Raw genomic sequence first — 26774 nt, 5'->3', positions numbered from 1 at the left:
ACTACTGGTTTTGAGTCTGTTTTCAAACCTATTGTCGTGAAGAGCCAGAAATGTTATGTGAGTATTTCTACTTGGGCTATAAGGAAACTCAGAAGTAAGTGACTTTGTACCGAAATTGAACCACAGGTCAACAATGCTGAGAATAAATTCCAAAGGGAGCTATAACTACTTGCAGGTTTAAGAGAACTACGGCACTGTAGTAACAATCTGAGAGTTTATAGAACTTCCACCCCCAAGATAATGATATAAAAATATTTTCTACATTGTGTCAAACACTAATAAATTAGCCATAAGCATCTTTTAATGCCTTTATAAAATGTCCTTATGGTATCTCCTTTTTAGATAATACTGAAATTGGCACGTAGATGTGCCTACAAGACACATGCCTTGTAGTATGGAGCGCTCCTAGTTGGATAGCACTGTGTCTGGAGGGGAGCGATGCGAAACTCCTAGCGCAAGTCATAAATGCTTTAGATCGACCACCGGGATGCCCTGTTATATTGCCCACATTACCGATAATCCTCCTCGTTGTGGTTTCATCCTTGTGAATTTAACCAACAAACCGAATGCAATCAATGAATTAAACAAAAAAAAAAAAAAAAAACCAACAAACCGGGGGGAAACGCCTAAACGAGTGATGCGTTATGACCAACAACCACCCCCTAATCTACATATGAAAACGAACGATCCACCCACAAAAAGATGAGGCTCCTCCAATCATACAACACGTTCTTAAAGCGCCTTAGACATGATTTCGCCCGGGCTCGAACCGGGGACCACAAGTGAAACTGTTGTTAGACTTGTGTGATAACCAACTACACCACGAAACCACGCAAAGGCGGTGATGTAGGGGTATAAAATTCGATAGTATTAATGTTGTGGTCCGTGAATCCCACGGAGACACAAGTACTCCACGGCTCCTATGTTGTATGATGGTTCAGCTAGTAAGTATTGACGCCTTGGCAGTCGTTCGTTGGTTGTTCGAGTTACATACGTTTTGTCCATACTTGTGAAATTACACAGGTTACAGGGTCAGGGTTAGATCTATTGATGATGGGACGTACAGGGATTACAAAAAAGCATGGGAAATTTGTTGAACGGTTTCGGCTGTATGGACTGAATTTTACGGAGAATATTTCACCGCAAGGTGCGTATTTCGCGTGGATTTCCGGCGCAGAGTAGAGAAATTTTGGTAAGAAGATGTATGTAGACAACCAAGGCATAGGTAAATGGCAAATCACGACATTTCACATCAATCACCAAACCACACCCCCATGCATTCCCACAAAAAAGAGAGATCCACACAACACAAAAATCCCGATCCCCAGCTATCTTACATTAATTCTTCTTCTTCCCTTTATTATTTCTCTTCGCCTCCTCCTCCAACTCCATAACCCTCACCTCCTCGCTCTCCTTCCTCTCTGCGTACCATTGTCCACTCTGCAGCACCAACACGCCCACAAGCACAAGAGCCAGAATCACTTGACTCGCCGCCAGCACCCGCAGAGTGTCAACTCTGCCGACCTCCTCACCATACTCCCCACTCTCAACTGTTTTCAGTCCGCGTACCACGTTTGTGGCGTACATGATGAGCCCAATCATGTACAGGACCAAACTAGCGCCGTCAAAGAGCATGTTTGACTCGGATGGTTTGTACAGCTTTGTTATGAAGCCGAGGAGCCCAACGGCGACGATGATGTGCAGCACGCGGATTATGATGGGGGGTGAAGAGCTCAGGAGCCGGTAGTGCGACTCGATGGCAGCAAGTATGGGCTCAGAGGGAGCGATGCCGTTCCAGAGAGTGTGGTGGTCGTAGGACCAGTTTGTGAACAGAATCCCGAGGAAAAAACATGTCGCTGTTTTCACGGTGTCAGTAGGTATCGCGTCAGTGCATGCGTAGAAGGGCAGAAGCAGAAAACTCACGGCAGATGATCAGAAATGTCGCGAAAGAGATTTTCGTCGACATTGCGCGGCGGGGCTTGGGCGGGGGTGGATCTGGCGCTGCTTGCGACGGGCTGCAGGTGTGTTAGAGACCAGCGTGTCTGGATCAGAGTGGTCAGTGAGTGGTGCGCACAGGAGTTGAAGAGAATCAGGAGAAGGACTAGGAAGAAGAGGTGTCAACAATTATATACTTACCAAACTCGTTTGACAAGCGAAGAGTTGCAACAAGGCTGAAGATTCAAAAGCACGGAGAAGGGGGGCGCAGAGGTTGGTCGATTGGTACAAAACTCTGTCCTCACAATTACATACGGTCTTGATGCGGTGAGCGTAACTCCAGAACAGGCATGTGCCAAGGCCAAGGGTCCCAACAGTCAGCGTGCGTAACGCTTGCCGAGGCGCTGGGTGAGGTGGACCAGGTAGTGTGCACAAGGCTGCTGCTGCGAATGGTATGTCTGGGTTTGCGCCTTGTGCCTTGCAGGAAATGTAGGTATCTGGTTATCTGCTGGCTGGTCGATGAGATGTACTACCTACTAGAGAGCATCCAGTTGCTATTACACTGCCAGCGCAATTAGCATCATTGGCTGCTTTTGTCGGTGGTTAGTAGTACGTAGGCGTCGTTACATATCGTCTAGTTCGAAGCCTCATCCGTATCCTAGTTTCTTGGCGATGATACCGATATCTCTAAAGAGGGTAATAGGACTTATTACAGTTATTAAGGCGTTTTTTCAACAACTGCCTTTCGAATTCTACAAGATTGATCACTGATCTTTAATTGACATATAGCCCAGTTTACCAGTGGTGGTCAACACTCGATAAACCCACATACTACATATCTAGAGGCCTCGATCGAAATCTCGAATACGTACTAACCTTACAAGCACTTGAACCGAATGAATGGTACGCCTTGGACGGAGGCTGAGTAATGATCTACTGATATATAGGTACTACGCAATAGGCTCCAGTGTGAAACAATCATCAATCAATCAATCAATCAAGCTAGTGTGGGCCCTATTTACACCTTCCTCAATTCACCCTCCCGCGATCACGCTGGGCGTTACCTTGTCACTAAATTATAAAGCCCTAACTAAACAAGAACCAGTGATCACATTAACCTTTTGCGCTTCTTCAAACCGTTAACTTCGAGACCTCTCCCCATTGATTTAAGTTCTCATGCAGTATAAAGCTTAAACCCCCTCTGTCAATGTGCTAAACTGCCTCTCCTCGGAAGAACAAAAAAAACTATAAGCCCTATAAATCAACAAAAGGATTTACAACTTGGATTGCCAGGGCAATTCAGCTGAGAGATAACGAAACGACCAGCAAGTGACTCGAACCCTCAACCTCGGTCTTAGGAGGACCACGCGCTACCATTGCGCCAACCAGCCAAATCACATGAATAAAAATTATGAAACATCAGGAAATATCGAGTGATCAACCATGACTGTAAAAGAACACCGTCTTGCTCAGGCGTTAAATGTAAACGTATAATGTACACATCATTTAGATTCGATATTCACTAGAATGGACGCTGTTATTTTGTGAGCAAAACCGGTCCAAGAGGTAACGAGGACAGTTGCAACGACTATATTTTCCTTCTTGGGTATAGTTTTTCTACTGAGGGGAGTGTTCCAGTGGAGGGGGAAGAATTCTATATAAAGAAGCACTTGTATCAACCCGAATGTGGTCTGCACCTCACCCCCGCCGAAAGACATCGACCCGTATCATCACAATCCAGGATTTCGAACCAAGGCCAGAAACCCTACTTCTAATAAACCAAATCTAGTGCCATAGAGTATGTATTTACTCACACATATTTATTTCAGAAAGAATATGTCCCCGCCACCACCACAGCTAATTGTAGCACCATCACTACACCAAAAGTTATATAGAAAACCTATTATCCCGGCAAAAATTCCTCAACATTTACCCTTGCGAATTCTGAATCATACTTACCACGCAACGTCACCTCCCAGGTACTCCAGAACTGTAGTGAGGCGTTGCAGGATTGCATCTTTGCATTGACAAGTAGACCAGAGGCGAGAGGAGTATTCGGGAGAGGAGTATTCGGGAGAGTAGAAAACACACATGATTCTCCTCGAATATTGGCGTTGCCGGTGATCTTTATGATTATTAAACTGTTCTCGGCGGGCTGGTGAAAAAGAAAGTGCTGATATTCACAAACATTATGCTTGCGCGTGTATCGTCCTTCGGATATAGACCTACAACACAAAAGTTAGTAGTGGTAAGAAAAAATGTTTACGAGGATTCTCGAAGAGTTAACCTATCCATATCCCTCTGAAAGGGTGCGACTTATCCGGAGTGTATAATTGTGGGTTTAGGGCCATGATTTTCTCCGAATTTAACCCGTCAAGTTTAAAAGACATCTGCTCGCTACCATATTGCAATTGATCCAGAAGCTTGACTGAATACTCTAAAGGCGGAGTATATAGTTGAGGCACTCCGCAGTCAACACGCTGCGTGCTTGGTTGACCTTGGAGGTAGGTCGGCTGTGCAATCAGGTGATAAAATTCCATTGTTTTCCCCTTTGATAATATTAATCTGCCACAATTACTAGTCCAGACTTTAACTCGAGCCTCCTAGGATCATTCCCGACTATTACTGTGAGTACTTAGGGAACGCCTACCACATCTTTCTGGGGCTTCAAGGCTACCGCAAAGTGCATCCCAAGCGATGGTGAAGAATCCCTTACAGCTTTTTGTGTTTCATGTCAGCGAGAAAGGCTCTTGATATCTAATTAATTAATCCGGATCAACGATGGGAGCTTTGAGTATCTACCAGATGACATCGAAGTTCGTATTTTTAAATCTCTTTCAAACTCCTGGAGGTAAAGTAAAGTACAGCGGTGGGTAATAAGTCATCGGACGACCTAGCCACAATTTTGCCTGCAAACGTGTATTTTGGTGGCGTTCCGTCTGATGACTTATTACCCACCGCTGTACTTGAATAAGCTTGGTTCTGCCTATTCTTGAACTTGACGATCTCAGTATGATCTGCATCAACTGGTATTTTCTTCTCGACTGCTGCACCAAGATGAAGTAGTGCGGAATCAGTATCGACTGTAGTAATGTATTCTCCAGTCCTTGCAAAGCCGTTTTTCCCCTAAAATACACTATAAACTTCTGTGGGGAGTTGCAAGGTACTCGGTTTCTTAATTACCCACCTGGACTAGTCTTCGAGTTTTGAATCGCTCGTAGAAGCTGATGATACGTAGTTGCATTGCAAAATCAACAAATCTCTCCAGCTCCGAATGGAGTAAATCGGAGCTTTTATTGATCGAGTTGAAAAGCTTGGCTTTGTCAGAATGTTCTTCGGGATCAAGCACACTAAGGATATCGTCTACTAGAAATCCACGATGTGAGGTTCCATAAAAGATTACGCCGTAGGTTGCCTGATGTATAGAATAAACGCCAGGGTCATCATGCGGGTTACACTCCTTGCTTCTAACCAGAGACTTCACCATTATGTTAGCTTCAAACCCATCAATTAGCTCTTAAACTTATTGAAGGATAAAGATTTGAGTCTAGCTAATGAAGGGTATCCCGCGTATATATCTCCGATTTAAATAGATCTATCTGGAAAAAGTATCGATTTAGAGTAAGGGATTACTTGCGCAACGATGATACCACTGAAACTATGCCCTATAAAAATAATTGGCCTTTTCCTTTCCTAAAGACACCATAGGTTAGGATCATTGGTAATACATATATGCGCTGGCATTTTAAGAGATGTGATATCGATAAAAGATATGGTAGTATATACATATGAGGGCCGGATGAGATATCCTTAATAGTGAAGTATCGGGAAGAAACGTTGAAACAAAACCCAACAACTTCTTCTGACATTCTGGCCTTCTTTAGTTCCTCCAAGGAACCACGGCTATAATCCCTGATTTGGTGGACTCCAGGGCTACAGAGCCTTGAGTAATAACCATATGTCATGGTCCTACAGTTTGGAAGGCCGACGGAAAGAAAGTCGCGAAGCCACATTCTACCCAGGTCGCCTTTCCCCCTCCATGATTCAAACGCATGAGCAGAAAGTGTTGTTACAGCCACAATACTAAAGCCAGTGTATACACATTAGCTCTTTATTCTGATATAAATACTCGTAGACAACCCAGTGCAATCCTACTCTGCCGTGATATCGTCGGTCTTTGTGGGGTAGAGCTGAGTCAGCCCGAAGAAGTTCTTATCTATGGTTATATCGAATAGTTCCCCCGCATCTGTCTCTACCTCCATGTCGTAGCTATCCAAATCCACATTGCTAGAATCCTTCAGGTAGCTTGGGAGGGGGTCGAACTGCACAAGAGCAGTTTGTGTCCTGTTATAACATGAAGGAGCAATTGTTGCTTTTATTTTCAATTCCTCGTTTCCATCCACCCTGGAAAGAGCCCCCCCCCCCCCCCCCCCAAGGCGTCGAGTGTCACTTCCTCGGGTATACCGCGAACCCGGAAAACAGTTTTGAAAGCCATGAAAAAGGTGAAAGAATTCAGATAGATGGCAGAAGCCTCGAGGCTATCCTCTCAGCAGTAAGTAAAATTCGGTGGGCGGAGAGAGAATTATAAAACTGGTAGTACATACCTGTTCAAATATGTATTCTATACATGTGACTCTGTGTCAGGCTGCGTTTCGTAAGAATCAAGCTCATTGGCAGAGCGGGGCGCTTCGCTGTGCAGCTGCATATAGCGCCAGCGCACTGCCGGCCAAGATCGTTAACCTAATTCGCAGTTGAGAATACAACTTCAACTTTGCCTTACACCTTAGCCGCAGCAGAAATAAGGCTGCCCCGCTAACCGCGCAGAGTCCTAGGCTTTCATTACAGGCTCGAGTGATTCTTTCAAAACTTTATTGTTATGGCCAGGCCGTTTACTTGCTAGGGAGGCTTATTTAAAAAGGCAGTAAAATTCGCCAAGTGTATTATCTAAGGAGCATGGTATCAAATAGTGTTGATATTACTCGCGCGTTAAGTCCTGAGAAATTTTGTGAGGCCGTTGCTACCAAAGCAAGGTAACTCTATAAGTATCTCTTTCTAATATTATAGAACATACCAAATAGGTGAGACGGATAGTCTTTTTCTTTCGTCTAAAGCAGCAGAAGACAATCCACTCTATAGAAGCCTGGTATATTATCGGGCTAAGGTTTCAACTCGACGTACCGATTTGATACGAGGGCGCTGACATCAAACACAGATCAAATTTTGTATTAGCTCAATCATTGATACACATCGCATCTTATGGAGAATATACCTCTATATTTGCATCTAGAGTACTGCGCCTTCAATACCACGAAAATCTACTCATCTAGGGTGTTGTGTTGTGTTGAATATTAATATGTGTGTTAGTGGGCTGTTTTTAGCGTTATTAGTTCGAGAGTCGCATTACTTAGTGGCAGCTTAAACATTTGTACCCTTAATAGAGCATGTTGGCAACAGCACATATCCTCTGCTGCGATTTCACACCAAACAAGCAACGGAATCGCTTCTAGCGGCGCAGAGCCAAGAATTCAAATTTCGACCTAGAAATTCGGAAAAGTGCTGTTGCCAAAATGCTCTAATCAAGACTTTAAACCCTGTAGTTTCTTAGGCCTGTTCCCATCTTGGGTTCAGATGACTTGACTAGCTAGTTAGTTTTCTCGTAGTAGTAAGTATTATAATAGCAGCTAAATCCAGTCCTAGTCCATATGCATGCTTAGCTATAACTATTGTGGGTTATCAAACTTATCTAGACGCTCGTGTCGCAACCACACAAACTTGACAACTCGCAATACATGTGTAGAGATCAGTAGGGTTGATATTGACGTCGACGTTAATGGAGACTTTAGCCATCTAACACTTATAAGACACCCGAATCCGGAAATATAACAGTAATATTTTGATTGGCAAATATATACCAAACTTCTTATGTAACCGGTCTACGGAAGCCAAGACTCAGCATATTCAGCCGAGTGATACTCTATGAGTCCCTGTAATAAAAAGTGATATTCTAGCCCAGTGAAGAAATTCGGACACCCCAGAGAAGTAAATATGCACCAGAACGTAATTAACCATTCAAGGCCCATCCGGAAAGGGTTTAAGAGATCTTTCATGCTGGTTATTCTATGAGAGTCAAGGTAATTAGTTTAAGCTTGTTCACTCTAGGTCCCTTGAAGAGCCTAAACTAGAAAACCGGTTACCTACCCGCCTACGGTAAGTAATACTCTCTATCTCTTGATAAATTTGGTATACGGAACGCCTAAAGTACCCTGGATGAATAGCCTTGTCGGGTATGTTGACTTCCTAGATAGTGCAGAATAAAAAGAAAAGTTTAATTTCTAGCATTCTATATCTGGGCACATTAATAGATAGTAGGCAGAATTTCTTTTTTCTGAGACAGGGTAGATCTCTGACTACTATGAATGTCCTTTGCAGTGAATCGGTGATAAGTACCACCGAGATATGATTTATCTCAATCTGCCCTTAATTGAGATATCGAGGGTAGCCCCCGTGGCATAGTTAATCTAACAACTCCATAAATACAGTCACAGCAGCTATACAGAGGTTATATCAAGTTCTCAATAAGAACAAGGGTATTATAGAATAATAGGCATATAATATCCGAATACGAGACACGACCCCCGGTAGTAGAAACACGACACTATAGGCCCTCAGAATTGGATAAATAGTGATTATTTTGGGTAAAATATCCTAGTCGTAATGCAGCAAACTGTTGGGTACCCATATCAAACGTCGAAGTTTCCAGCGGCCTCGGCATATTAATGACCGATTCCGTAATCTATCCAGTCCAGTACTATCATTGGCACAAAGGAAACACCATACGCTGTTTTCCGATCCAATTTTTCCTGCTGGATATGGGCTATGCGTGGTAGTTTACCGATAACTTTCCACTTGCTATTGAGCCAGAAAGCAATATACCCTTACGCCTGAAAGAAAGAATTGTACACATATAACTCGTCGAAGCATCAATATCCTTGTATAGACTATGCCGCCGAGCATTCCAGGAACCCAATTGGCATTTTAGACATCATAAGGCAGTCGGGGAGTCTCGGACATCAAACATCACCCCACAGTACATGTATGAATGCATCAGTGAGAGCGAGTGATATCACATGATGCAAACAACACATCCCACGGGGGACTTGACAAAACAAAGTGCCAGGATAATATGCAGCCCTTCTACCCTATTTCTTTGAAAAAATTATTTCAATATATAACTGGTTCAATTCCATCACCGGCGGGCTGGCGGTTCACCGGCCCGTAGGTGAATGTTGTGTCGTCCGGCCAGCTAGCATAAGACCAGGTTTCAGCGTCCGTGGTTGTGGAACTCCCGCGGAGACCCTGCAAACTGGTGCGCCAGCGATGAAACTCCTCGTACATACAGCTTGCTTGCAGATTGTCCGGGAAGGAGCGAGTGGGTGGCGCTCTAGAATGACCGTGCTCCACTACTCCATGTGAACGTCAAGGTGTCAACCGTGGCCTTGCTCTCATGCTGGCTCTGCTGGAACTGGCAGGGTATTGTACTGGGCAGCAACGTCAATCAACGTCCTTCATCTCTCTGATGCTCTCCAGTGCCGCAGGTCTAACGGTACGGCTCCTGCTGCCTACGCCATCTCGATGGAAGCGAAGGACCCTCAGGGATTCCCAAATCCCCCGACACATATATGCAGATAGCTAATAGGTAGCCAAAACGAGCATATCATATCAATCATCATTTAAAACTCTTGGCAGATCCACGCTGCGCTGCACTGCACTGCATCATCAAGTTAATAAAGAGTGCCTGCTTATATAGACTCACGCAGATACATACCTATAAGATAATTACTCCGTTTGGCTACCAGCTCACATATATAGACCCACCCAGGTGAATATTTCAAAGCCCCCCGCCGCTGCAGCTCGAGATGCTGGTGGTGCTCTGTTTGTTCGTTTTATGCCGGTTTCGATCACTTGCCGAAGCTGCGAGAAAGAAATAACCTTACTGCCTACGCACCGCCACAGGCATGACAGGCATATGTAGCCACAGACAGACATAGAAAAAGATCTGCACCCAGGACGGAAAAACCACTGCCTCGGGACTGAGATTTTTTTTTTTCCTCCCCACCTCTCGCGGATTTTCGGTGTTGAAGAGTCCGGGCGATCTGGTTTGAGGGATCTGGAGGAGAGGGAGCGGGTGATCTACATTGCTTTCTTATATCGGGGGATGGCTGTAAGGCACGCGGCAGGAACATCGACGGTAACCTTCGGGATAGAGTAAAATGAAAGCTCCGACGAAACGAAACAACCAGCCGCAGTGTGAATTTTGAACTGGCCCATCGGTCGGGTGATTCCGGAGTTCAGCCTCCTTCATGGCCAGTGAACGCTTGTTTGTTTTGATTTCGAGAAGGGCGGCTTTGAAATCGGCCTATTCAGTTGCGAGGGAAGGAAAAAGGACAGTTATGCATAAATAGTTGATATTGCAGGTTGAGTTTGGTAAAGTACTTACATATCGAGGTCAAAGCAGAAGACCTTGTGACTTTCCTTAAGTATGTATGATAACTGGAATCCCAGCGTAAAGTTTTGTTTCAACTTTCTGCATGCTGTTGGTGTTGTTTCTCATCGTCAAGTCAAGCTGCTCCGCGTAAAATTTGTTCCAGATGCCATATGTAGGTACTCTACCCTGCCACCTATAGCTATCACAATGACACGTTGACCGAGGTGTCTGCACCGTTATCAGTGCCAGTGCCAAAGATGGTTACCCGTCGGTGGGGAGGTGTGCTTTTCGGTTGCCATACGTAAGTACGTAGGCAAGGCGCTGTAGACCTGAGCCGCGTGAGTTTATGTGCATTAGAATTAATCGTGCGATGAAAATATGAGACAGATTATATTATTTCACGAGCTATCACTCGCTTTGGGGGGGGAGAGAATTGATGGCTCCTCTCAACTAGCACAAACACGATATTCCATGGCTCGGAATACTGCATTCCTTGCTGTCTTTTACCTGGGTATCTGAAACTATTCTTTTCCCTGCTGCGGCCCTGGTACGTTTGCTATCTCGGATTTCTTGGTTATTCCGCACGAAATTCCGAGATATGTGTTCGAGAGAGTTGCTATTGTAGGCAGTAATCCGATATGAATATAGAGTGCTTGATTCAGAATTGTTTGCTTGTCTGGTAGATCAGTAATCATCAATTAGTTCGCCCCGGGGGGGGCTATATCACATCCCTCATATGGACCTCGTGTGCATCAATCGGACTCCTCCGAGGATCGAGGTGTCAATACTGTTGGGATGCTGCTGCTGCCACATCTCTCGATGAGTAAACCAATAGATAAGTTCCTAGCAGGGTGATGACGGTGATGGTTTTTATGCTTCTTCTGAGATCCTTGACTGTGCTCCCCTGCAGTTCGACATAGAGGCGTCGGATTGGTCGGGCGGCACGTCGGGCCATGGCCATGACATCTCATGCTCGTGCCCTACAAGCTCCCACGGGCCGGCCGTTGATAAATCGGCAGGTCGGCACCGAGTGTTGACAGCGCTGACATTCAAGGAGAAGCTTGCCTGTCTGCCTTGCATTTTAGCTTTCTGGGTAGGTATCCGTTTACTTACATGGGCTGTTGTAGAAAGCGAGCAAACGGCGAATGACCACCACCGCGGGGGCCACGGCAACGGCCACGGCAACGGCAACGGCACAAGATTGCATTGTTTTTCTTACTCCTCCCCTCGAGGGGCTTTTCGCTATTTTTTTCTACAACGGCGCGTGTCTCTCTTTCTCTCTCTTACCTTACACCCCTGCTTCTTGGGTCGCGATAGGAGGAGGACATCTGAAGATGCCCAGCATACATATTCTACTAGAAAGGAAATAACGCTATTGGATCACTAGGAGAAGACAAAACTGACAATAATCACAAGCAAACCAATCCACACATGCCGATCGCCCGATCAGAGTCAAAATCAGATCAGACAACCCTTTCATCCGCTTATTTGATTCGTTTCGCTAGTCACGGTGATGATGTTATCTGCAGTCACCGGTGCCGAGCCTGCCTTTCTCAGGACAAAAAAGGCGAGTGAAGAAAGCTTGACTGGCCAAGGCCCCCCACGTTAAACAAGCACTTGCTGCAGCTGGAAGGGAGGGGAAGGGAAGGGGAGGTTGGATGGGAAAAACAAGCATCGCTGAGAGGCTTGGCGGGGCGCTAACGGGCTGTGTGCCGGTAGGGAAGGGAGGGGAGGGGGGGTTGGAAGAGCAGGGTTTGGGGTGATGTCACTTGTCATTGCGGATGGGATTGGCGGCTACTACCCATAAAAACGCGAGAGAGAGCACGAACGGCGAGCTGTCCTGGCTTCCTTCTTAACTCTCCTCCGAGATGATCTAGAGATGGGTGGGAATGGAAGGAGATGTGTCGATAGGGAATGCTCATACTTCAGACACAAAACTGCTGACTGACTGGCTCTAGTTACAGGCCTTGTAGGCAATGTTTGATTTGCATTTTTCTTATTCATAGCGCATTTGGTAAAGAAGTCCCCGAGACGGCGAAGAGCGAAAGGACTGGTGGGCTAGAAAATTGAAAAAGGGAGGATGCGATGAGAGGGGGTTTATTTACTGAGAAGAGATTGGGGTTGTTGATACGCTATGTCCTTTTCGGCTGTGTGAGTGCTGCGGATGTGAGGCCGCTAGCGAAGTAGGGGAAAGTGGGAAGGAGGGGGGGGGGGGAAGAGAGAGGGAAAGGGAAAAGACTCCCTTCTTCCTCTGGGAACTGGAATGTTACATATTGAGTTCTTTGTTTCGAGTGCGGTCCCAGCAGCACTATGTGCAACAGCACAAGTATGGAAGGGATGGAAGTAGAGAGAGTCTGGGAGGAAGGTCAGATGTGTGGAGATTTGGGACTCTTTTACTTTTGCCCTTCACCTCCCCCCCCTCTCCCCTCCTCCCTTCCGTTCCCGTTGAGCCCAGACACGCACACGGAAAAAACATGCAAGCCACAAAAAAAAAGCAGACAGAAAAAAAAAACAAGCCTTTAGCAAGAAAGCCCCAGTCCCAGTCCCAACTGTTGTTACTCGCGCAGAAGAGCATGGTGAGCGTGGTCGGTGCAGTGCAGAGTGCAGCGCGTGGTGTGCGATAGGTACTCGACCGACTTTAGCGTCGCTGTGTGTGTGTGTGTGTGTGTGTGAGTGTGTGAGAGCAGGGTGGGTGTGAGGAAAAGAGATGGGTGGAGAGTCAGGGTTAGAAGGGCTCATAAATGGACTGTGGACCTGCCATGCTGCCGAGAGAAAAAGCTCGGCGTGGAGCAAGCAAGCAAGAAACGGGAACCCAGGGATCGAATTGCGAAGGGGGTAGACACAAGCATTTTCCAAGACTTCGACAGGTTCCGCACCCAAGAGATCCACAGACAGGAAGTGTGCGAGTTCGTCGTAAGCATCCTGAATACCAAGGAAAAGGAAAAGGAAAAAGGGAAAGAAGCCGGAGAGATCCAGCGTAGAGCCGTTCACCAATAATTTCATCCACACGAGTTAACTCCATTCTACGGTCAACTGGATCCATTTAGCAGGCCTCTGCGCTATATTCCCTGTTGCTGTCAGAAAGAAAGAAAGCAAGTGCCTCAATCCAACATTTCACCCAGTCAGCTTGCTGCGAGATCGGTCGGCATTTGTTATTGCTATTATTATAATCGATTTTATCGGCACAGCGTCATCTCACAGTTCACTCACTCTCTTCAAAGAGAGCCCGCGTTATTTCGTTCTTCGTTCCGTCCTCTTTCTCACTCCTGCCTTTTCTTTTACTTTCCTCTTTCTCTCTCTCGCTTGATCTCTCTCTTTTCTCACTCTAAACTAAACTCATTCATTCAACCCCCTTCTCACGCTTCCCCCCCCCCCCCCCCCTTCCCTTACCTTGATTTCCACTTCCCTCCCCTCGTCCCCACCACCCCTTCCATCCACACACACACACATATCCCCCTCCACAACAACCCCAAATCTTTCTTTCCATTCCATCTCTCAATTCCCTCCAACAGAAAGGCTTATCATAACCCCCCCCCCAAAGACTTAGCCCTGGAGTAGCCAAGCTTTCTTCCCTCCCCTATCTGTCAAAAGACCTTGACTCTCCTTCCACCCCCCAACGGGTTGCTGCCTGTGCCTATACTTTCACCTCCGCCACTTGCTGCAGGATTAAGCCTTTTGGTGTTCCTCTCCGTCGGATTTACCGAGGATCTTGCCCTACTTCCTCTTCCGACTACAAGTATAGATCATAGAACTCTTAGTTATTCCGCCCCCCCATCTACCAAGTCTTCCCACATCCCCCCACCAACTATCTGTCTACCTCGTTCTTCCCCATCTTCCCACATCGCCTCGCCATATATAGCCTTGGTGGCCCAGAGTACATCCTAAAGCCCTTCGCTGCTCCCCTTTCTTGGCAGCAGCTGCCATCTTATCCGACTCGTTCGATACGGTCGGAGCTATATCCGATCTGAACGCGACATCGCATTCGTCGCTGATAGTCACTGGGGAAACCTCATCCCCCCCCCAATCCCCTTCCCTAAGAGCAGTAGCTCCACGAACATCCCTCTACATAAAAAATGACATCTAAAAATTCCTCCAGACCGTCGCTGCTGAATCGTCTTCGGTCAAAGACTTCAACACTGTCGCTGCCTGGACTAAGACCGCCGCGCCGTACATTGGGCGATTTTCACATCCGACTAAATGACCCCCATCGTGTATACTCACCAACAGATACTGTCAAGGGATCGGTGTGTCTTACGGTCGAAAAAGCACTAAACTTCACTCACCTCGTCGTAAACCTGGTTGGCCGTGTGGACTTGAACTTGCCGTCGACAAAGGATTCGGGAAAGAAACGAAAGGAGTGGGATGCGGAATACGACGATGGATCAGGTGGCGGAATTGTGCTGTGTAGGGACGAGAGTGTATTGTGTGGTGAGGGAAGACTAGAGCCGGGAAAGTATGAATTCAAGTTCGAGTTGTTCTTCGTCCTGGTTGGGAAGATGGTTGGAGGTCTGCCGAGCTCTTTGGATGTAGGTATACCCTTAATTCGTACTCGTCCAATATTTATTGGCGCCGCCAAGCAAATGTTCTTGTGTTGTGTAGTTGAGCCCAGCTGACAGCGGACTGACGCGATTGTAGTTTGAGAAGGGTTCAATATCGTACACAATATCATCGACCCTGACGCGGCCTACAACGTTGTCGGCGACTACAACATGTACAACAAAGATCAATCTTCTAGAGACTATTGATATCGGCCATCTACCAAAACCAAAGCCACACATTATCCAACTGGAGCCTATTGTATCTCGGCGGTCACGGAAACGACCTTCATCACCGGCAACTACACCGTCGGTCGCATCATCACCAAACAGTTCTCATGGAAATTTACCACCTTCCTCGGACCCTGGCTATCTATCACCAACATCTACTCCGGCATATATAAAATCAAAAACTATAACTGCATCTATCGAGATGGCGAAGGGCGGCGCTCTTCGTGGCGACAATATTCCTATAAAGATATCCGTCCACCACACAAAGGCAGTCAAATCCTTGAATGGTATAATATTAACTCTTTACCGGCAGACTCGTTTTGACCCAGCACACCGCCCACAACCACTGAAAAAGGCGCTTTCTACGACAGCTGTAGGCAGTGGTACATTCCGGAAGGACCTGTCACAGACTGTCATGCCGCTAATAATCGACCCTAAAACCCTCACTGCCGTCGTGAGGGCTAATCTGAGAGTCCCCGAAGATGTATTCCCTACAATCAATTCGGTTCCCGGAGGAGAGGTATCATTTAGATACTGGGTTGAGGTTGTAGTAGATCTCGGTGGGAAACTAACTGGAAGGGATGATATATTCATTGGCGGCGGAACAACAATACCTGGACTGTCTAGGCCAAAGAGTGCGGAGGAAGGGGGCGTGCGGATAGCAAGCGAGGGAGGGGTTATGATTGAAACGGAACGGATAAGAAAACGGGAAAAAAGCATTATATTTTGCAAGGTTCCGGTTGTGATTGGCAGTGTGGACTCAGTGACCGGAAGGGGAAGAAGAGCTGGAGCTCGGCAGATCTCAATACCGCAGATACAGGTAGAAGAGCAGATGAATAACGTGGTGGAGGTAGAATTGGTACCAATGCCAGCGTCTCCAACAATACAATTTCACCAGGAGGAGACAGAGGTGCACGGCGAACGCCAGGAGGGCTGGAGCGAGCAAGCACCGGACTACACACGGCACCCAGAAGCATCACATTATCAAGAGATGTCACTACTACCGCACGAACCTGAACGAGAAAACGCGGAACAGCCACACGAAGAAATGGACGAGAAAACACGAATACGCTTTGCCGAACAGTCGCTCCTGCCTAGTGCACCACCCGGGCTGGAAGCAGGTGAGAGCAGCGCTAGTGCTCCGCCACTTACACCCGCGGGGATGCCCGACTATATGTACTATCCATCGGCACCCCCGATGGAGCCTTCAGATCAGCATCATCAAGATGTACAGGAAGGTGTGGACGATAAACAGGAGGCCGAAAGGCTGCGATTGCTGGCATCAGCGGGCAGCCCTGACGATAATGCAGGAGAGGGTAGCAGCAATGCGCCAAGTGCTCCTGTATTAGATGAACATGATCTTGAGGGCGGACTGCCAAGATATCAACGATAACACGCGCATGAGCCTTGTTTCATATTCTCTCTCTTTTGCCTTAACTTGGGAGTTTTACCTTCGTTTATTTTTGATGAGGGCGGGAGTGTCGAGGAGTAAATACTTTTTTTTTTTTTTTTTTTTTTTGCATTTTTCTGGACAAAATTTGCGACGGAGCAGAGCTTTTTTTTTATTTTTTTTTCTTTACTATTTTACTGAGTCTATTTTTATATCACTCGTTTCTGGTTGATTCATCTGGACTTGTTCATTCACTCATCAATCACATCTTTTTCTTATGTTTATTTTTCTTATTTGAACCAACTTCTTTTGCCCGATCTCCGGTTGAGGTGGGTTGTGTGGTTGTAGGGATGTGCGTGCAAAAAAGGGGGGCTAAAACGGAGAAGGATCCGGATCATTGGGATGGAGTCTGTCACTTGTTTTTATTTTCATCTATTTCGATTTTTCCATTCGCGCTTGCTTGTTTTTGTATTGATGTTATGTTTTGAGAGCATTGTTTCTTTATTTCGTTTCTTGTGTATTTTTGTTTTCTCCCTTTTTTTTATATATTTTTTTCCTTCTGTTTTTTTCATCTCCCAAAAAGGGCGCGATCGAGACGTTTGGTGTCCTACACTCTAGTACTGCGGCGTTTGGTAAATATGAATTTCTCTGGACAGAGTTGTCCCCCCCAACCCCATCTCTAGTCTGGGTGTGGGGGTAACAACTACAACTACTACTACATAAGTGCTTTCAATGCTTTGCTCTACCTGTGTGCCTACAGTGCCTACATTAGTACTTTTTACATGTGCTTGCTGTATGTACTGCGATCGAGAATGTGAATCTGGTGGTGCAGTGAGTTATTTTTTCTGCCTTGTCCTCCCTCCAGGACCCTCCTAGCTACAAGCTTAAGTCTCTCTTCTCTCGATCTTCGGAGAATTCGGGGTGTGCTACTATGGAGACGTACCCGGGGTGCGCGAAGGGCGGGGGAGGTCGCCGGTCACACAAAACTCATCCCATCCCCACCCCCCTGGTTTTTTTCGTATCGGCGCCTCCGGCCGCGGGGGTGAATGCGCATGGGATGTCACTCGTTATGCTGTTATGCTGTTATGCTGACAGATGCTATGCGTGTTCGTAATTGCATAAACAAACCGTTGCAGGATGTGGAAGGATGACCGAGTGGTTAAGGTGTGTGACTCAAGATTCAGTTCTTTCTTGCTTAGTAAGCGAGGTTTCTCATGGGCCTAGCCCGCGGGGGTTCGAATCCCCCTCCTTTCATCAGCTTTTTTTTTTTTTTTTTTTTTGCTCTTGCGGTGATCAATGGCGGGAGTGTTCTTTTTTCTCTTTTTCTTTTTGGCGGTAGCGGGAGGGAAGAGTGGGTCGTGGGGACTGGCGCGACGGGGTAGTGGGGTGGTCCATTGGTTGGTTTGGTGGGGTGGTGGAGTGAGAGGTGGGGTGGTGGTAAGTCATGCGCCATCACTCGCGGGATTGTGCCTTGGCTACATACATGCAGGCTTTGGGGGTGTTCCAAAAAAATTGCAATGGGAAAGACTGTCCGCGCTCCGAGCCTTGACCAGAGATTTCGAGACCCTTACTTAGTGCAATGCCCTAAGTGTACAAGATCCCGTCGCGTCGAGAATTAAAAGTGGATACCTGATCTATCGATCCTCCAGTAGAGTATCTATGTGTAAGTACATACATCCAGTCTGTGGGCGGATAAGTCACCATGGCCACGTTTCACCTCTGGCATGTGAAGATCAACTCCAGATCCAATGAGTAGTACGTCAGTCGTTCCATCTGCATGGCCGGGAAACTGCTGGCCGAGTAAAATGGTTTTTCCAGCCTCGAATCTGCCTGTGCCTGTGTGACAAATTTTACATATTCGGAGTTTTGTACGCCCGACGTTCCATCCCCCCACTTTCGTTTCCTGCGCCTCGGCCATAAATAGCGCCGTATGTAGTACGGTGATACGATACGGCATTGAGGTGCTCCGGGCCAGCTGGTGTGTGGTTTGGGTTTGGGTTTGGTTCGCTCGGGCCGGGCCGGCTCAGCCACTATCCGATTGCGAGCTAGCATGTAGCTAGTATGTTGATTCGCTTGTAGGTACAGCTGTGCAGCATATAGGAGAACCGGGGATTGGGTGGAGGGGAGGGCGGAAAGACGGGTTTCCGGGCGGGGTGGTGGCTGTGGCTATGGTTATGGTTATGGTTATTAATTCATGTGTGCTGTGGGGGGGCAGATTTAGTGCGTAGGCGATCGGTCTCCGGGCGAGCGGCCGCGGGGTGCGGGGTGCGGATATCCGGTCTGGGGATTTGTTCGCTGACCGCGGGCTCCGGAGTTGTGTGGAGTAATTAATTGTGGGCAGGCTGGCTGTTTGGGGTGCTTGGTAAATATGCGGTCTAGTATGTTGCCAGCTTGTGTGGGCCAAGGCTGGATCGATAGGCAGACAGCAGCACAGAGTAGTACAATGCAGAGTGAAACATGTCCCAGGTTTAATTCTGTATATGTGTTTGATCCGCCTCTTGACACATTCGGGACACGTTTTTTCAATCCTTAAACTGCAACAGATGTGTCCATGAACCCGGGAAATTAAAGAGAGAAGCTTATCTGGCCGAGAACATATCATGTATCCACGTGTACTTAGATATATTGGGTATATAAACCCATGGGTGGTGCTCCCCCGTCCCTTCTTCTTCTCTCTCCACTATGAGCTCTTCTTCCTATATCATATCTCCAACATGAACTCCTCTTCCTATATCATATCTCCAACATGAGTTCCTCTTCCGGAACTTTTCTATCTCCAACATGAACCCTTCTTCCTCTATCTCCATCGAAAGTACCTCGAGTTGGCTCGGCGCGGCAATGTCGCCCGGCTTACTGCACCGACCTCTACTATATTAATATCATGGGTCATCGAGGCCACTCCAATTACTTATGTATACCGTCCTTCTTTATCGCCATACCAGATGGTATTTAAATTTGATATCGCTGTTGCTAACGGCCGTGCTTGTAACAGTGGAGAGACCGCTATGAACACCAAGGGATATGGCAACAATTATAAGGATTATACGCAGTGTCGATCGACGACAGACCGATCTCAATCCAAGAAACCATGCGGGAGCCTCGGTCAGCGGACCATGGTATCCTGTTTCCATCTCTTGTAGGGCGGGTGTACTGTCATCGAAGTCCTCTAACAGGGTCGGGAGACTGTAAGTACGCCGTTCTCCTTTCATGTGTGTTCTGTCGTAGTAGCAGAATGCAAAGCATGCACGAAACACCGGGAGAGAGCTAATCAATGAAGCTCCACTATGTGTACAGTCGACTCTCGATATATAAGGATACGGTCGGGACCGAAAATCTTATCCTTAAGGCGAGTACCGCTACGGGAAGCAAGGATGGACACGTAAAACAGCAGTCCGGGACCGCTGGTTACTATCCTATTAGGGGAGTATCACTATATACAGTATCACTATATATAGCGAGTTGTACAGGAACGGCCGCGGGAGATCATTAGAAAGGAAGCGCAAGACGCCATAGCAATCGCGCAGAAAAAGATGACGAAACAGCACTACGAGCCGGACTTCTCATCTGGATACGCTTACATATGCCTTAGGAAAGGATACACGTTTCCCTCCATCCAGAAGAAGAAACCAGCAAGAGCCAACTGTATTACAAACGAAGCCGGCCTGGGAACGATTACCACCTAGCGCTGTGGCATGGAAAAGTTGGATAGGTTTTCTTGCAGGCCCGCAGAAAGTCACGCTCATCACTCTTTTTAGATGTGATAGAGGTATTTCAGGAGGACGAGATGTGTGGCTGTCAAGGAAAGGTGGCCGAAGAGAGCCTAGTACTTGTGATGGGGGAGGTGGCTAGGAGACCTAGGACTAAGAATCGGAATATTGGAGGCAGCAAGCTCCCTGTAAAAATAAATATTAGAGACCTTGCGCAAATGGAGCCAGCTCCATTTTCCGGCAACCTGATTACCACTAGCTACTTGTAGTTAGATAAGATAATTAGAATATAGAGCTGGTGTAGGGATATGAATGTTGGTGCAAACTGACTGAGAACGGTCGGTGTAACGAGTACTAGTATGTATTGGTATAATACCAAGAAAGACACGAGTTCACATGTAGTGAATGTGGTCTGTATTGAGAGTAGATGAAGAGGGAGCGAGAGGGCTTCCCTCTTACAATAATCATCGTAGTATTCAATAAAGTATCAAGTTGATTACATCCATTCAGCATACTTCAGCTGGCTCTATTTGTGCAAAGTCTCTAATATTGAGGGCGCTGTATAATCCTTAGCCAGAGGAGAACACTCGGCGTTATATAAGTACACATAGCATAAGCATAGGTGTACCAGAATAGCTGGTATATTTCGTTTAGCAACGGGGCTCTTCCCTAATCATAATTGTACAGAAAACACACATTACATTAGCTAATAGAATTCCGGGACGAGCCGTATGGCCCGCACTCCCGTAAAAACAAACAATAATCAAATCAACTACCAAACGTGACTTTTACTCCCTCTTTAGTACATCGTCATCATCAATATGAGTAATTATAGCGATACTGCTTACTATAGGATGGCAAGGAGCCCGCGTGGGCGAAATCCGGCTGGCGTTAAATTAGGGATATATCGCAATGGTAGACAAAGAGGTCAAACTATACGGCTTCGAGGAAGAGCTAGATAAATGTTTAAGTGTAACTACATGTATCTCATCTGTTGTAGGATTACATAAATTCAACATATTAGCGAGAGTAACGAAACGAATCCTGTAGGAATATTGAGAAAATGATATATCTCGAAGAAAACAGTGTAATAAATGGGGACACTGGACATATATAGCAACACGTCTTGACATTTTATAGTGAGCATGAGCAGGTAAGCGTAAACACCACCTCAGACTGAACTATACATGTATATTCAATGTCTGACGTCGTCATCTTTAATTCTAATCCCCGATGTTTTACTACTACATTGTCTCAATACCAGCACTTGAACTAGACGGACCCTTTGACAGCGGAGAGTACCAGTGGACTAGAACATACTTTTTTTTTTATAGTGGCTTTGTTGTCTGGTGGGGGAAGAGTGATGGGCGTGGGGTGCTTGGGGGTGGAGCTGGGTATTGGGCTATGAGGACTTGGTGGCGGGGGTATCGAGGTTCTGGTTGCGGTTGGTGGTGGTTAGGTGAGGACTGGAGACCGAGTGATTGGATGTGATTCTAAGGTTTGTAGTAGTCAAGTTGTTGAGGCACCTTAGACATATTACAGAGGTGTTGCTGTGTTATGCTGAGTTTTATTAACTCTAGGTTGGTTCTGGGTGCTCGGGCGTGATGACTTGCGTGAAGATTCGAGCAGATATGTGCTAGCAAGGAAAGCTAAATGATTGGTATTCATCTGTGGCTATTCAGATGTGTTATTAAGTAGCAAGGTCAGCCCGCTCAAACATATTCCAGATCATCCTCCATGCCAAACATCTTTCTACACGCATCCATCTTCTCCCTATCTCCGCCGGTTGCCTCTTTCACATAGCTCTCGAGCGTATAGAGATTATCTACCCCGGCACATTAGCACCCAACCGCCCCCAAAACAGGAGATAAACACCACAACCTACGTACCATTATACATATTAATCTCCTCCCTCATCCTCTTCATCTCGCTCCTCCTCCTCCCCTCTACCTCCGGATCACACCTCCCCCACTCCTCCACCAGCGCCGCCCTCACCGCCGTCAACGCCTGCACCCTCTCCGCCATCGCCGCCCTCTCCCTCACCTCCTCCCCCTGCAGGCCCACACTCTCCAGCTCAGCCCTCACCTCCTCCATGTTCTTCTCGAGTTTCTCGAGCTCCTTCTCAAACTGCGCGAGCAGCCGCGCCTTGGCGTGTTTGGCGTCGCTCGGGAAGCTCCAGTACCAGTTGCCGGACCCGATCTTCTCGACGCGGAGAAGGCCCTCGTCGGTGAGCGCCGTCAGGAAGTCTTTGACCACCATGGGCGAGATGCCGGCGGCGGAGGGGAGGGACTTTTCCAGGTCTTTGAGGGGGTGCGTGGTGAGGGTGGTGTGGAAGTGGGTGAGGATGAGGTTGAGCTTAGCGGGTGGGGGAGGGTTTTGGGGGGCTGATGGAAGGGGGGTTAGTGGGGGTGTTTGGGGGGGGTTGGGGAGATGGGAGGGAGGGGTACCATTTCTGTATTTTTATATATGGATTGTCACGGATTGAAGATGTTTGGAAAGGGTGATAGATAAATATGATAGAGGAGATTGGATGATCAGGGCGGGGTGTGGTTCTGTTATGATAAATCTTGAAGCGAGAATGCCATGTAGGAGTACATGTATAGAGTTCTTCTCTCGAGCGGTACGCGCACGTATCCAGTACTGGAAGGATGTAATATCTGTATACGTACGTACTTCAGGTCCTTTAGCCTCCATACCATACGTGTGCAAGTTCAAACAGCCATATCTTTCTGCATTGTACACTTTGAGCCTCTCCCAGATCCTCTAGCTACGTACATCCACCTATGTGATCATCACTATCCTCAAAACATTATTATCCCTCTCCTCAAAGCATCATTGTCCGCATCCTCAAAGCATAATCACCCCCACCCAGATCAAGCAGACGATACTGTCTGGCTCGTTAATCCAACATCCAGATTGCAGGCAGCTTCTTTCGCGTATACTCAGTCTTCCTAGACGTCATGTGGAACTGCCACGACCTGGTCAATCGACGTGTGCAGTCTAGTTGCCTTACTACACCGAAGGCTATGGAGGAGTAGATAAGTACGTAGGTCGGCTGCTATGATGATTCCTATGATCAAGACGGGTTGTTTTTCTAGTCTCCTGCTAATACGCTATGTTTCTACAAATTGGTTTTTAGATTACCGCCGTTTGCTAGATTCCACCACGTGCACTCACTGATCTTGGCTCACGATGTATCACTCGAGGTGTGGTCTCGCTTGAGAAGCCTCTCGGGCAGTCGAACGACGGCAAAACACATGTTACTCAAACCCGGTGAGTGGATGAATATTCCGTGGTGCTAGAGGGGACGTTAATAACTCCTTCAGTGTTTCTACTATTTTATAAATACGTCTGTGGAACCATAAAAGACAGCGTAGAAGTACCTGCAATGCTCGAAAATGAAATTTGGCTATGCCGATTCTACATCATTCGACTGAGACACGGGTTTTGGTTAGCAACGGGTCATGTTTTATCACTCGCATTTCACGGATTACCTGCTGGAAATTGAGGATGGAAAAACTGAGGTGCTTCATGAGGGGTCACTTGATCATCGTGCCAGAATTTTTCATGTGATCCACCTCTTTATCCAATTAACAAAGACGAACATGCGATCCAGTGTCGATATCTTATGCAGTACGTAGAGTATTCTGCATATGGCTTGTGTCCTGACCAACGTCAATTTGTTTTTCGCGGCTCAAATTGTCTGTTTCCTAGAATCGACGCCGGTGCGCCTGTGAGCCCTTCGTCTGGTAACAAATGCTGACCACCCCCCTAAAAGCATATTTCTGTGTGGTTTTACTAATAGATCCTCTTATCTCTCTTATCAAATAATAGATCTTCCGTAAGAATTTCATTCCTCTATTATAGGGTGGTCAGCTTGCCAGGCGAAGCGATAACTGAGATATTTTCTAATTTTCGAGTCTAAGACTAGCAAACACTGCACCTGGATATGGTACTCTATAGTCGTTCACGGACAGGCGGGCCATACTTTACACAGAACCCCTGCTCGTCAACACGATCCAATGTCGTATGCATTCGGCCCTCGGACCCCAGCAACTGTCGATCTTTGATGTCAATATGACGCTGTAACGCCAAGAGCATTTCCTCGGGTAGGGCGCTTCGCAACGGGAAGCGCAGAAGAGATCAGATGAATTAATACCGCGCATAAATAATCGCGGTATATTCTTTAAACCAATCAGATTCGAGATACTAGGGTGTTCACGCTGGTTTATCAATAACTAAAAGCACAAGATATCGACACTGGATCGTATGTTCATCTTTGTTAATTGGATCAGGAGGTGGATAACATGAAAAATTCTGGCATGATGATCGAGTGACCCCTCATGAAGCACATTGGTTTTTCCATCCTCAAATTCCAGCAGATAATCCTTGAAATGCGAGTGATAAAACATGACCCGTTGCTAACCAAAACCCGTGTCACAGTCGAATATGATGTAGACCACGCACTGTAGCGCACACTGCATGATAGATATAGAAACACTCACATTTCTTGGAGCTATCCGATTAGTCTACATACATACAATGTACCCCCAGCCTAATTTCCGATCCCAGTGGTGCGGCTCTCATATTTCACCCCTCCACTCGCGAAAAAGAAAATAAATGTGATACTCCAATACATATGTATAGCCCCACCCACCCCCATCGTGGCATATCCAACCATTAGAGTACTTTATCACCCATACAACGTAAGTCTCCCCGCTCATGCTCGACTGTAACTGACACCAAGTCCCGACCATTCCATTCACAGTAATAGGACCCAAGACAACTAACTACCTAAAGCGACATACATATACCTACCTGCATCGACAGCATGTTAAGGCAGACCACGAAAACACCCTTGCTCACATAAAAGAGGGGAACAATGCACTTTTCGAGCGAAAATATACAACAATATGTCCGCAGTGGGGTCAATTAAGCTAAAAATGGCCGTTCTAGAAAGAACCCACATCATAGTCGGCTAATAAAACAGTGTCTCAGGACCTCCGTCAGCCGCTGTTCCCTCACGATCTTCCCTTGCAAACCGTACCTAACGGTTCATCTGTTTGTGCTAGGCACGTCCACCGGCCACCACCAACAACCCCCCAGAGTAATTATAATCCATTATAGTATATATTCCCAAACACTAAACATCAATACAGAACTCTATGCGAAAGAATTAGAACGGCAACGACGGAAATACCTACTCCGCAATGCCCCCCGCCATTCTCTCCCTTCCAAACGAGCTCTGGCTTGGGATAGCAGAGTCGTTTTCTCCCAGCGAGCTTCTATACATTCATCATACCAATAAAAGGCTTAATCACCTCTTTAGGCATCTTTTTATCGATGCCATAATCTCCGAAGACGGCCCCCACGGCGCCCTGTTCTGGGCCATCGCCTTAAAGGATCAAATCCTTGCGGAGACGGTGCTTGAACGTTGTAAGGAGGGAATTCATGTGGCCGTCGATCACATGTCTGTTGAGCCGCCACTTCCGGTGTGCGGAGCAGACAAGAGACTAATTAAGTATATTATGGACCTGAACGTCGCAGTGGAGGTTTGGGAGGAGGGCACAACAATTGGGCCGCTGATGTGGGCAGTCAGGAATGGTAGAGCAAGGTTAGCACGGATGTTTATATCTAATGGCTTTCATATCGACACCAATGACTGGGGATACCCACCTCACCTTTCCCAGGTAGAACCTCACAAGACAATGATCGACGGGGCGCTTCTCGAAGCTTGTAAGATTGGGATGGAGTCTGTGGTGAAGGTGATGCTGGAGCCCGAAATGGACATAGATATCGAAGTAGTCGGAGCAGACGGGCTGCGGCCGTTACAGAAAGCTGTTATCGGCGACCATTTGGGAACTGTCGGAATCCTCCTCAACAAGGGGGCGAAGGTAGAAGCATGCGAATACAAGTTTTCAGAGCCCTACTGTGCCATCGACATGGCGATTAAAGGAGACAAGGTAGACATGTGGAAGCTCATGCTAAGCCATGTGAATGCCGAGTTTTACGACTATCGAAAGCGACCCGCACTTCTGCTCGCCGCCGGAACGGGGGATTTGGCACTTGTCCGATACTTGCTCGACAAGGGCGTATTCCTGGCCGAAACGGACGTCAACGGTCGCACAGCGCTCCATATAGCCGCAAAGCACGGATGGGCGGATATTTGCGAGGTTCTGATTGAGGAGGGTGTAGACACCGAGGCTCGCGACAACGTCAGACGGACAGCGTTGCATGAAGCAGCGTCGACCGGAGCCGAAGCGATAACAGCCCTTTTAAAAGGGAGCGCCGATGTAAATGTGGCCGATTCCAGCGGAAGGACGCCGCTGCATCTAGCAGCGAGGAATGAGTTTGCTTTACTGGACGATATCAATGCGTTGGTAGGCGCAGGGGCGGAGATGGACGTGAAGGACAAAAGAGGTAGAACACCAAAGGGGGACCTGGCGACACTCACAAGCCCTAGGAGGCGCAGGGTGAGGCCGAGGGTCTAG

General features: G+C 47.0%; 8 protein-coding genes across 8 annotated transcripts; 3 read left to right on the top strand and 5 right to left on the bottom strand.

Annotated features, from left to right (window-relative positions):
• Positions 1-1338: 1338 nt before the first annotated feature.
• On the bottom strand, positions 1339-2287 carry LAJ45_06921 (uncharacterized protein; the record flags this gene model as incomplete). The annotated part of the gene is made up of 5 exons (XM_046116482.1): positions 1339-1856; positions 1924-1978; positions 2035-2042; positions 2137-2171; positions 2247-2287. The coding sequence occupies 5 exons, from the start codon at positions 2285-2287 to the stop codon at positions 1339-1341; spliced, it is 657 nt and encodes a 218-aa protein (XP_045970251.1).
• A 1784-nt stretch (positions 2288-4071) lies between these two features.
• Positions 4072-4475, bottom strand: LAJ45_06920 (uncharacterized protein; the record flags this gene model as incomplete). The annotated part of the gene is made up of 2 exons (XM_046116481.1): positions 4072-4160; positions 4223-4475. The coding sequence occupies 2 exons, from the start codon at positions 4473-4475 to the stop codon at positions 4072-4074; spliced, it is 342 nt and encodes a 113-aa protein (XP_045970250.1).
• Positions 4476-4509: 34 nt separating this feature from the next.
• On the bottom strand, positions 4510-5422 carry LAJ45_06919 (uncharacterized protein; the record flags this gene model as incomplete). The annotated part of the gene is made up of 5 exons (XM_046116480.1): positions 4510-4512; positions 4586-4653; positions 4738-4780; positions 4894-5061; positions 5123-5422. 5 exons carry the CDS (start codon positions 5420-5422, stop codon positions 4510-4512), a joined length of 582 nt encoding a protein of 193 aa, XP_045970249.1.
• A 178-nt stretch (positions 5423-5600) lies between these two features.
• LAJ45_06918 (uncharacterized protein) lies at positions 5601-6197 on the bottom strand (the record flags this gene model as incomplete). The annotated part of the gene is made up of 3 exons (XM_046116479.1): positions 5601-5628; positions 5722-6018; positions 6091-6197. The coding sequence occupies 3 exons, from the start codon at positions 6195-6197 to the stop codon at positions 5601-5603; spliced, it is 432 nt and encodes a 143-aa protein (XP_045970248.1).
• An 8296-nt stretch (positions 6198-14493) lies between these two features.
• LAJ45_06917 (uncharacterized protein) lies at positions 14494-16579 on the top strand (the record flags this gene model as incomplete). Its single annotated transcript, XM_046116478.1, has 2 exons — positions 14494-14946; positions 15056-16579. The coding sequence occupies 2 exons, from the start codon at positions 14494-14496 to the stop codon at positions 16577-16579; spliced, it is 1977 nt and encodes a 658-aa protein (XP_045970247.1).
• A 5416-nt stretch (positions 16580-21995) lies between these two features.
• LAJ45_06916 (uncharacterized protein) lies at positions 21996-22977 on the bottom strand (the record flags this gene model as incomplete). Its single annotated transcript, XM_046116477.1, has 3 exons — positions 21996-22108; positions 22173-22667; positions 22953-22977. 3 exons carry the CDS (start codon positions 22975-22977, stop codon positions 21996-21998), a joined length of 633 nt encoding a protein of 210 aa, XP_045970246.1.
• A 1649-nt stretch (positions 22978-24626) lies between these two features.
• Positions 24627-25463, top strand: LAJ45_06915 (uncharacterized protein; the record flags this gene model as incomplete). The annotated part of the gene is made up of 5 exons (XM_046116476.1): positions 24627-24683; positions 24968-24989; positions 25052-25205; positions 25282-25390; positions 25443-25463. The coding sequence occupies 5 exons, from the start codon at positions 24627-24629 to the stop codon at positions 25461-25463; spliced, it is 363 nt and encodes a 120-aa protein (XP_045970245.1).
• Positions 25464-25493: 30 nt separating this feature from the next.
• LAJ45_06914 (uncharacterized protein) lies at positions 25494-26774 on the top strand (the record flags this gene model as incomplete). The annotated part of the gene is made up of 1 exon (XM_046116475.1): positions 25494-26774. One exon carries the CDS (start codon positions 25494-25496, stop codon positions 26772-26774), a length of 1281 nt encoding a protein of 426 aa, XP_045970244.1.

Source organism: Morchella importuna (genome assembly GCF_003444635.1).
Source record: "Morchella importuna strain M04M26 chromosome Unknown Morimp01GS021, whole genome shotgun sequence".
In the NCBI taxonomy this organism is placed as follows: Eukaryota; Fungi; Ascomycota; class Pezizomycetes; order Pezizales; family Morchellaceae; genus Morchella; species Morchella importuna.
Note: the sequence above shows the minus strand (reverse complement) of the source record. Positions and strands in the feature narration are given on the sequence as shown.